The sequence below is a fragment of the Salvelinus alpinus genome, chromosome 7, assembly GCF_045679555.1.
Source record: "Salvelinus alpinus chromosome 7, SLU_Salpinus.1, whole genome shotgun sequence".
NCBI lineage: Eukaryota > Metazoa > Chordata > Actinopteri > Salmoniformes > Salmonidae > Salvelinus > Salvelinus alpinus.
In genome coordinates, this window is record NC_092092.1 from 41412073 (window position 1) to 41423692 (window position 11620).

The 11620-nt window shown below is 39.9% G+C and overlaps 1 protein-coding gene across 4 annotated transcripts; it reads left to right on the plus strand.

Moving 5' to 3' along the window:
- Positions 1-556: 556 nt before the first annotated feature.
- Positions 557-11599, plus strand: LOC139581036 (calcium-binding and coiled-coil domain-containing protein 2-like). 4 transcript variants are annotated; one of them, XM_071410351.1, is made up of 21 exons: positions 557-725; positions 1214-1389; positions 4505-4607; positions 5571-5731; positions 5929-6054; positions 6159-6281; positions 6894-7019; positions 7113-7235; positions 7470-7529; positions 7634-7749; positions 7923-7992; positions 8097-8159; positions 8267-8389; positions 8805-8920; positions 9054-9123; positions 9270-9440; positions 9525-9713; positions 9882-9977; positions 10090-10261; positions 10393-10418; positions 10850-11599. In XM_071410351.1, the coding sequence occupies exons 2-21, from the start codon at positions 1222-1224 to the stop codon at positions 11012-11014; spliced, it is 2367 nt and encodes a 788-aa protein (XP_071266452.1). In that variant the 5' UTR covers positions 557-725; positions 1214-1221; the 3' UTR covers positions 11015-11599. The 4 variants fall into 4 exon arrangements, with proteins under 4 accessions (XP_071266452.1, XP_071266453.1, XP_071266454.1 ...); XM_071410352.1 differs by lacking the exon at positions 7470-7529; XM_071410353.1 differs by lacking the exons at positions 7470-7529; positions 7634-7749; positions 7923-7992; positions 8097-8159.
- The last annotated feature ends 21 nt before the right edge of the window (positions 11600-11620 follow it).

Here is an 11620-nt window from a genome sequence, read left to right on the forward strand (position 1 = left end):
TTTTGCTTCAGCTGAATTGTCATTGATGAAAACAGAAACAGTCCAGCAACAAGGCTACCTGAACCCCTTTCCAATTGGATAGTGCTATATTGACTAGTGACATGCCGTTAATTGACATCAGCAATATCCACACAGTCACAGCATAAGACCAACCCTTTAATAACGGGGACAGGTCACTATCGCATTTTAAATGAGGGAAGAGGCTATCTCCAATTTCATATTGTGAAATCTCCCCATCTTAAAATAGGCATCCTAAAAAGATCAAAACGGGTTGTTGTAATAACCTCCATTTTCATGTGTAACAGAGCATAATACAATGTAACTGTTACAGACATATTGTTTTGGGTCTAGTGACATTTTTTATTCTTCAGGTCTATTTGATACAAGCGAACAAGATTGTGAAATCTTATTATGATTAGGCTAGTAATCTAGGTAACTGATCACTTTGAATATTTTTGTTCCATTGTCGAGATAAAAGGGAAAGTTAGTATAAGCCCTAGCTGACAGTAGACTGGCCTTTTAAACTCCAAAATCCACTTCTGATTGGCCAATAAGAAGAAACTACATTTCCCAAAGAGGCCTACGGTTGATGACGTTCGTGCACACTTGAAATGAATACCTGGAACAGTATTATGAGTTGACGTCTGAGTTGCGACCTTTATATATACACAATCTATGGTTGCGACACCGCTGAGTTGAACAGGCAGTGGCAGTCCAAACTTCATGTAAGTTCAACTATCTAGTTACATTTTTTGGCTAAACTGCATAACACATGTGATCGTAATAATCACAGAATTGCGTTCCCTTTCACATGAGTTTTCTTTCCTGTGTTTTATTTGTGGCATTGTATGGTTTATTATGGCTTGATCAAACATAATAAAACAATCTAGAATAATCTATTGGGCTAGAAGTGTATGTTTGACAATAAAATCAAATCATTCTGTGTTAAATATGGTCTGGTGGGAAGCATAAACATTGCACAACCTATTTTAAAGGAAAGTGAAACTTAGTTTAGCAAACAACGCAATAGTGTTTGCAATTTCTATGCCTTATAATAAACAACCACCCATCAACACTGTGTGCTGCCAGAGAAGATACATAAGTGTTCAGTTGACAACATAAATAATGGTTGATGCAAGTTGAACCTGCTGTTCGTTTTTTTTTGCTCATGTTTGGCCTACGTGTTTTCTTTTTGTTATATTCTCAATTTCAGAACTCAGAATGGAGAGCTTCGAAACTGCAGCCAACATGGAATTGTCAACCAACTTTTCCCAGGTTGTGTTTCAGGAAATCCCCAACTCATATGTGTCAAATGTTGCCTTGACTTGCTGCTACACTCTGACAGCAGCAATCCAACCGAATCCCAGAGACTGGGTGGGGATATTCAAGGTGAGATTATAGACCAATTTGTCATGAATATTCATGAACAATGTTCCCGCTAAATTTTTCCTGGCATTGAGCAAATTTCATGTCTGCTGAGTGCAAACTTGAATGTTATGACAAATCTGTGTAATTTCCAGCACGTGCTTACTGTGAACACTGAGGCTGTACCCACTTTAAATTAGTTTCAGACAGTGGGCAAGTAGGCTACTGTGGCTATTTGATCATAATGTAGGCCTACTAGAGTGGCCTATCATAAAAAAACTAAGGAGAAAATACATCCCATAACATTTTAACATGGAAATAGCTGTTCTATTATTCAGCCTACAATAGCAGTCAATGCGTGGTGTTCAATGTAGGCCTACATTCCATGAATTTTTAACAAAACATGCAGCGCTTGACATTACCCTGTTTATCCACTTGTCCTTCCAGACAAGGTGACTGAAAATGTGTTGTTTGATGCAGTGTTGGGTAGATTACTTTCTAAATGTAATCCGTTACTAGTTACCTGTCCAAAATTGTAATCGGTAACGTAACTTTTGGATGACCTAAACTCAGTAACGTAATCTGATTACATTCAGTTACTTTTAGATGACATAACCCATCGCTATCTACTACATATAATAATACGATTAAATTATATATTTACATTAAAAACCAATGTCTATCAGAATTAGTCATTTCAATGAATGTTATACCCCTTGATCTTCAAGAATAGGATTTGGAAATATGGAAGTATAGATTAGCCAAATTGTTTTATCTGAGCATAACCCCAAAACAAAGGACTTATTAGCCAGCTCTACTCTGTTTATGATTTTGTTGTCATGGAGGACTGACTGGGCTCATTGATTCGAGTTGAAAAATGAATGCTGCACTCATGGAATGGCATGCTTTGAGCACTACTGAAAAGTGCTATTTACATGTGAAAAATGAATGCCATATGCTGCATTTGCTATAGGCCTATTGTTTACCTTTTTGTTGGTGACACTTTGATATCTTGATAATATGCAGCTGTTTAAAGGGCAAATCCACAAATGAAACAATAACAAAATGGATTGCCCCGCCTCTTTTTTTGATAAAAAGCTGAGGGAAGACCTGGGTAAATGGTAACCACTCTCAGATTAATAGACAGAGCTATTGATGCAAGGACTGGCCATCCACAATATCAAAAGGATTGTTTTAACCATGTTATGAGGCTATACAGTGTTTGTTTACGTTTACAGTGTTTACAAACATTAGAGTAAAACAAGCTTATATTTCGGGTTCTCATGGAGTGTGACAGTTTAACTAAACTCATGAGGCATTTATAAGTTATATTCTTTAAGAATCAATGGATATATAGATATATACAACATTTATATGTATATTTGTAAGTCCAAAAATGGATGTAGCAACTACAGATTGCCACTTTAAGTCTATCAAAAGTATGCAAGCTTGAGCATGTGTCCATTAGGCCTATGGGTTTATTTATTTTATCAGCATGAATTAGATTGAGCAATAAAAGCCCCACTTTCATTCCATAGGCTGGGATCCGCACTATGCAGCTGTTGCAAGAGCGCAGTTTCACTGTCTGTCTACTGGTTTCAAAAACAATGATTGATATGCAGCTTAAACTTCTTGAATTCAACCATTATTGGGTTCAAATACACATTTAGATTTGTGAACAGCCATCCACAACAACCACAATCCGTAAGGCGCAAATAGATAAATGAGAGAGCAGCAGTGTGATTCACATCAATGCGCTATGTAGATAACAATAATAAGTGATATCCGTATCGCCGTAGACTACACCACTGCTGTCATCCTTACCTCCAAGCGTTTATTCAAGTTGGATAATCTTTGGATGTTGACAGCAGTCGCACCATTGGAAGACATAGCTTGGACTGTAGCCTACAAAAGCCTATTCCTGCGCTTTTCCTGCCATCCATCAAACACATTTGGTGTGTCATCATAGTGGTCTCTGACTTGTGGTCAGACTCGCTCAGGTGGAACAAACTTAAACTTGCGCCTTTTTTCAAGGCTAATTTGAATGACATTGAGAAAACAGAGAAGTGTCAAAGATTGTTTTTCACAAGGATCCTTTCTGAATTTAAAAGTAATCCTCGAAGTAATCTAGTTTTTCAAAAGTATCTGTAATCTGATTACGATATGTTTTCTTGTAACGGATTACAGTGACCTTTTTTTGTAATCCCTTACATGTAATCCTTTACTTCCCAACCCTGGAAACCACTTTACAAAATAAAATGCATTATTATTCCCATACCATTATTACAGAGAATCAGACAAATTATGCTACCTTCTATCTATTGGCTACTTATCTTATTCACACCTGTCTCAAAAAACAACACTGCCCCTTTAAGACAAAAAAAGCTCTTTACCAGACTTTCTTTTAGAAATGTACACGTTTCGTGTTCTTTTAGGGAGCAAATCACTCCCCCATTTGTAGTAAATGATCTATAACTGGGCTAATAACTAACTAGCAAAGGATATGTACAAATGTGCAGACGTGGCTACATGAAGCTCTCGCTTTGATCTCAAAACAAGCACATCTACTGACGACCGCTTATGCTGTAAATATAGTCCAGTTCAAAGTCAATGGCACAGATCCATATATGGCAATGGTCTATTTGCATATAGTACTACTGCAGCTCTGTTTGGTTATGCCATAACGGTCTGTGTAGAGTACAGCTGAGTCGTGAGTGTCAATGCAATAGAATCCTACTCCGATGCGTAGTTCGTTTTGTATACTAAGCCTTGCAAAGTTAGTTTTGTGTTGGTATGTTGCATCGAAAGTGGCTAATATTGTGTGGATTTGATCACAATTCCCACAGTTAAAGGGAAACGTTGATAGTGTTAACTAAGGGGGAAAACTCTAGAAAGTTGAGTGAAGTTCTTCTCTGCATCTGCTGATATTTCTTCTGTACAGCAGTCCCGGGGAGCTGCGCACCCACTCGCAGTTAAGAGGGAACATTGTTCATGTGTGATCGGTTCAATCTGAGATTATGATATGGATTGTATTTCCACAAAGTAAATAACCTATACTACACAATAAATATCCAGTCTGGAATGTCTCTCTATATGTTGTCAGTCATAAATATGTTATAACTGGTGTATCATTGTGCAGGTGGGCTGGAGCACCACAAAGGATTATCACACATTTGTGTGGGTAGAACCATCATTGGATCTGATAGGACTGGAGACAGTCAGAAAACAAGTGCTTTTTACTGGTAAGACTGTGTGGATTTTATCCTCAAACTTTTCAACTGACATGAACTTTGATATGAATTATTGTGATCAATTTATACTGAACAAAAATATAAAACGCAACATGCAACAATTTAGAAGATTTTACTGAGTTACAGTTCATATAAGGAAATGCATTAGGCCCTAATGTATGGATTTCACATGACTGGGAATACAGATATGCGTCTGTTGATCACAGATAGCTTTAGAAGAAAGAAAGAATTAAAAGAAGGTAGGGGCGTGGATCAGAATACCAGTCAGTATCTGGTGTGACCACCATTTGCCTAATACAGCGCGACACATCTCCTTCGCATAGGGTTGATCAGGCTGTTGATTTTGCCCTGTGGAATGTTGACCCTCTCCTCTTCAATGGCTGTGCAAAGTTGCTGGATATTGGCAGAGCCTGGAACACGCTGTCATACACGTCGATCCAGAGCATCCCAAATATGCTCAAATGGGTGACATTTCTGGTGAGTATGCAGGCCAAGGAAGAACTGGGATTATCATGCTAAAACATGAATGGCACAACAATGGGCCTCAGGATTTTGTCAAGGTATCTCTGTCAATTCAAATTGCGATCGATAAAATGCTATTGTGTTTATTGTCCGTAGTTTATGCCTGCCCATACCATAATCCCACCACCACGGGGCACTCTGTTCACAACGTTGACATCCCAGAAATGCTCACTAACAGGGATGTAAAGAGATTTGTGCACAACATTTTAGAGAAACAAGCTTTTCGTGCACATGGAACATTTCTGGGATAATTTATTTCAGCTTATGACCAACACTTTACATGTTGCATTTATATTTTTGTTCAGTGTAAGTTACTTTTTTTTATTTTTATGATACCTGTAGGCCAATGTTAACTTTACATTATTATTTGATATTAAAGTGATCAATATTATGCAGGGGATTACACTGACAATGATATTGTGATTCTGATAGCATACTACTTGCCAAAGGATGACTCAGCATTCTATCAGTTCTGCTATGTTGATAGCAATGGCCAAGTTAGAGGAGCCAGCACCCCCTTCTGCTTTAAAACCCCTGGGGAACAAAGCACAGACTGCAGCCTTGAAAATGACCTCTTGGTTATCATAACTCAGGTACAACACAATCCACCATATCTAACATTGATTGTGTTTTGAAGACCATGCTTGAAATACTTGTCTTACAAATGCAGCACACTCTGTTTGGCTTGCTTAGTGACTGGGTCAAGGTGAGGATGTTCCTCGCAAATTTATTTTGCTAAAATGATCCATAGGAGGTTATGTATGTACATGATTTGCATTTCTGAATCTAGGAAAAGGTAGAGCAACGTGAGAGGGAGAAAGAAGAGCTGGTCATGGAGTTGGGGCAACTGAAAGAACAAAATGAGACTCTGAGAAATGCTCTGAAAGAGCAACAGCAAGAGATTGATCACCTCAAGGTTTGTTTTCAAGTTATTTGTTCCAACAGCGGCTCATTTCTAGCCCCTAGTCATGTGTGAGAATAAAAATGTGAGGCAACAGAATTGTAACATTATTTCTGCAGCTGTCAAATGAGGAACTATACCAGGCAGATGGGAACACGGAGAATAAGCGGGAGAATGCAAGAAAGCATGAAGAACTGACACAGAACACTAAACTAATGGATGACTCACACAGAGGGCAGGAGGTAATATTTGGTCCATTTTGTGTCTTTAACACACTGATCACAAACCATCTGACAACTAAGAAACAACATATTGAAACGTCAATGCTTTTGAACATAACTTGTCTTGGTGGAACTACACTGAGTTCACAAAACATTAGGAACACCTCCATGACAGATTGACCAGGTGAATTCAGGTGAAAGCTACGATCCCTTATTGATGTCACCTGTTAAATCCACTTCAAATCAGTGTGAAATGAAGGGGAGGAGACAGGTTAAAGGAGGGTTTTTAAGCCTTGAGACATGGATTGTGTATGTGTGCCATTCAGAGGGTGAATGGGTAAGACAAAAGATGTGCCTTTGAACGGGGTATGATAGTAGGTGCCAGGTGCCCCGGTTTGAGTGTATCAAGAACTGCAACGCTGCTGGGTTTTTCACGCTCAAGTTTCCCGTGTGTATCAAGAATGGTCCATGCCTTGATTAATTGAGGCTATTCCGAGGGCAAAAGGGGGTGCAACTCAATATTAGAAAGGTGTTCCTAATGTTTTGTACACTCAGTGTATACTTTATGGATAGATGGAACTATCCAAACAAATTAAGAGGTTATGGACATGATTTAAGCATCTCTGAATCTAGGAACAGGTGGGAAAAAGTGAGAGGGAGAAAGAAGAGCTGACCATGGAGTTGGGGCAACTGAAAGAGCAAAATGAGACTCTGACATGTGCCCTAAAGGAGCAGCAGCAAGAGATTGATCACCTCAAGGTTTGTTTGCATGTCTTTTCTTTCCACAAGCAGTTGTACTTCTAGCCCCTAAATCAGGTTGAGAGGGTGATGAATTGTATATTGTGTCTGTAGGAATCCAAAAAGGAACTGGTACAGTTAGTGAGCAAACTAGAGCGGCAGCAACAGAATACTAGAGAGCATGAAGAACTGGCAAAGAATGCCAAATCATTGGATGAATCACAGAGAGGACAGGAGGTAACTGTTGCAAACCAATTTTCCATTTGTGATTACTAATACTTATTCTATTAATAGAGTGAATTTGTATCTGTGGTAACAAAATATCTGATCTGACAGCTGTAGGCTATGCATCTAAAACAAACATCAATGCTTTTCATTGTAACAACCTCTTTTTCCACTTTCTCTGTATTCATGTCTTGTTTCTGTCTCCTTGTCTTGTTTCTAACTGTTTCTTTCCATGAATGGCTGCAGTCTCTGACCCCCATTCATGAAAAATATTTGGGGAATTTAGTGTCAAAACATGTGACAGCTGTATGTATACAATCAATATTTCTCAACGCTACTACTTGTTTTCCTCATTTTCAGTCTGCTGGTCGTGTATCTAACTTGCTATTTGTTTTCATGAATGGCTGCAGTCTCTGACCCCTATTTGTGAGAAATATGAAAGAGCGTTGATCAAGATCAAACAGCTAAAGAAAGAACGAGAGGTGTTAAGAGGAAAAGTTGAGGTCCAAAGTGTGGAGATCGCACAGTGAGTCATTCTTGTCTGGAGCAATCCATTCAATGCATGGCAACATAGTCTCCCCTACAGAACACCGCTCCAGTGATTTTAAAATCAAATATTCTCTCATGATATCATCTGGTTTTGGAATGTTTTGACAATTGTGTCACTTGATGTGGTTCCCTATGCTCCTGTGTATACAGGCTGAGCCCAAGGCTCAAAGAATCTGAGCGGGAGTCACACAGACTGAAGGCTCACATTCAGCTTTTACAGGTCTGCACAACCAGCAAAGTAATATAATGTGAACAAATGCCTGTAACCCACAGCGTTTTAAAATGCGAAACTCAGACAATCCAATCATAGATTTTCATTTCCAGGTGGATCTCCAGAGCAGTAAGAAAGAGAAGAAGTGTTCTGCCCTAAAGGAGCAACAGCAAGAGGTTGACCACCTTAAGGCTTGTTTCCAAGTCGTTTGTTCCAACAGATGTCTTCTTTCTAGCCCCTAAATCAGGTTGAAAGGGTGATGAATTGTATATTGTTTCTGTAGGAATCCAAAGAGGAACTGTTACAGGTAGTGAGCAAACTGGAGCGGCAGCAACAGAATACTAGAGAGCATGAAGAACTGGCACAGAATGCTAAATCAATGGATGAATCACAGAGAGGACAGGAGGTAGCTGTCGCAAACCATTTTCCCCTTTTGGACTACCAAACTACCAGTACTACTACAGCTAATTCTCAGTAGTAGTAAAAAAAACATCCAATCTGACAGCTATAGGCTATACAGCTGAATACCATCAATGCTTTTCAATGCAACAACCAACTTTTTCCACTTTCTCTCTGTCTCCTTGTCTTGTTTCTGTCTCCTTGTCTTGTTTCTAACTGTTTCTTTCCATGAATGGCTCCAGTCTCTGACCCCTATTCATGAAACATATTTGATGAATATAGTGTCAAAACATGTGACAGCTGTATGTATACCATAAATATATATTTATTTCAATAATACTTCTATTCTTCCCCCCCCCCCCACTTTCTCTGTCTCCCTGTCATGTATGTAACTTCCCATTTCTTTTCACAAATGACTGCAGTCTCTGACAACTATTTGTGAGAAATATGAACGAGCGTTGATCACGATCAAACAGCTGAAGAAGGAGCGAGAGGAGTTGAAAGGAAAGATTGAGGTCCAAAGTGTGGAAATTGCACAGTGAGTCATTCTTGTCTCGAGTCATTCATGGGGACATAGCTATCTAGTACAATACCTTTCCAGTCATATCATCACTTTTAGGATATTTTTTTACACTATGTGGTTCCACATGCCCCTGTGTCTGTGTAAATAGGCTGAGCCCAAGACTCAAAGAATCTGAGCAGGAGTCCCACAAACTGAAGGTTCATATTCAGCTTCTACAGGTCAGCAAACTCCGCAAAGTAATCAAATGTGAATGAATACCTGTAACGCAAACTCTTTGAATGAATTGGCCAACAAGTATTTCAATGTCAGAGTGCATTCTTTTGATTGGAGAAAAACAATAATATAATCTCATGACCCTTTCCAGGTGGATCTCCAGAGCAGTGAGAAGGAAAAGGAGAAGCTTTCTGCAGCGCTGCACAGAGTGTGTGGTGTCACACATGATCTACAGGACCTGAAGACTGAGAACAAGGCATTACGTAGAAGCCTGTCAGAGCAGGAGCAGCAGCCACTGCAGATGATGGACAGTGATTGGAAGGTGTGAGCAAGTTTCTAAAAGAACCATGTCCTTCCCCCTACAAACCATTGTGCAATGTAATTCTGTAGTATTGTGTGTCTACAGGAGCAATACCAAGCCCTTCTTGGTCAGCTGGAGGAGGCTCAGAGACAGTTGCACAAGGAGTTGCAGGCTTCCAACAATACCCGCAAACGTGCAGAGCAAGCAGAAAGGGAACTGGAGGAGCTCAAGGAGTGCATGGAGAGCACGGCCATGACGTCTGATCAGACAAAACAGGAGAGCAGCAAACTAGAGGTGCTTTGAGAATCTTACACTATTGAATTTTCCAATCCAGCGACAATTTTTGCTAACCAATATGTTGTTTGTTCTATGAAGTTAGTTGACCCGTGAGAAGAAATGAACAGAGAACACACTAACCTTGTTCTCTTGGCTGATCACAAGTTGCCTGTTTTCTCCTCTCAGATGCAACTTTCAGAGTTAAACGAAATCATTGAGGAGAAAGAAAACATGGCAGAGATCGCTAAAGTAGAGAAAGAGGAGTTGTCCAGAGAGAATCAGGTGATTTCTATGAATTGTGCTACTATTTACTAGTCATTGAATTATTTACTTTACAATAAAATTAGGGACATTTGCTTACCTTGAGGTTTTTTCAATGTATTCGGTCTGGCAGGATCTCAAAAGAGATATTGAAAGACTTCGCAAGGTATTTGATGACGTCCAGGCTGCTCCAGTGCCCATGCAGCATCCCAACCCTTATGGCTCTTCAACTGACCCTACCCCCAATAAGGAGCAGCAGCAAGAGGCTGACTCTCTCCACTTTGGGAACCCATATGAAACCCCAGGTAATCCCAATTGTCCAGCTATTGGGAAGCCTCACCTAAATATTCCTAAACGAACACCACTTGTGCCTCACGGACACACCTTGAAAAAAATAACACGTTCAATTATGACTGACATACGATTCTGTTTGCAGGCACGGCTACAAACCTGGAGGAAGAGGTATGTCAAGTCATTCCTATGGTACACATGGTATTAATACAGATTACAACAACATACACAAGTGATTTGGGATCGAAGGGTTGACTTCATACTGCTCTATCCACAATCATTTCTGTCCTACGGTACAGTTAACGCGATCCAGTCTAGATACAATATTATTACCACTTAAGACCTGTGCCTGTGTAACCAATGTGAAATGGCTAGCTAGTTAGCGGTGGTGCGCGCTAATAGCCTTTCAAACGGTGACGTCACTCGCCTTGAGACCTTGAAGTAGTGGTTCCCCTTGCTCTGCAAGGGCCGCGGCTTTTGTGGAGCGATGGGTAACGATGCTTCGTGGGTGACTGTTGTTGATGTGTGCAGAGGGTCCCTGGTTCGCGCCCGGGTCGGGGCGAGGGGACGGACGTAAAGTTAAACTGTTACCTGTCCCATAGTTGTCCTTGGAGTGTCGTCACTGCCATGAGTCCTTCCCTGGCATCACCCAGGACGAGCTGGAGCTGCACGAACACAGCCACAGAGCGTGCCCCTTCTGCACCCTCATCTGTGACGGAATGGAGCAGGCTTTATATGAAGACCACGTCTACAGCCATGAGGTGTAGAGATGCTACTTCCTCACAACCCGGAGAGTTGTTTGTGAGTTGACAACTCATTCAAAAAATGTAAAAAGCTAATACTCTACTAATTATTTAGTAAGGGGGGAGGGCAAATAAATATGGGCTAACAACCAATCCAGGATATTATATAAATAACATGTTCATTACGGTAAATGTCCTCTTACCTGGTCAAATAAGTTAAGAATTAAATGTCTGGTAAATCCGTAGCTAATTTATTTAGCCTGAAATGTATCATACTATATCAGAGATTTGTTTGATGGCACTTCATTTTGGTCTTGGAGTAGAATTTTGCCTCCATTGCTGGGTGATAGGAATGTATTGCTTTGCTATTTAATGGTTTCCTATGTTTACTCCGTTATAATCTCTGCTGAACTGTTTACTTTGCGTAATTACACTATACTGACTTTCTGCCCTTAAACCTCCTGCAAATATGTATACATAACGTGTTGCATAATAGAGTCAAACAATTAATGGTCAAATGATGCCATCTGAAAATGAAATGGTTCAAATGGGATTCATGTGGGAAGCAACAAATAAAGTTGTCTTCACAGTTGTGTTGACATGGAAGTACACATTGTTTTGTATCATGAA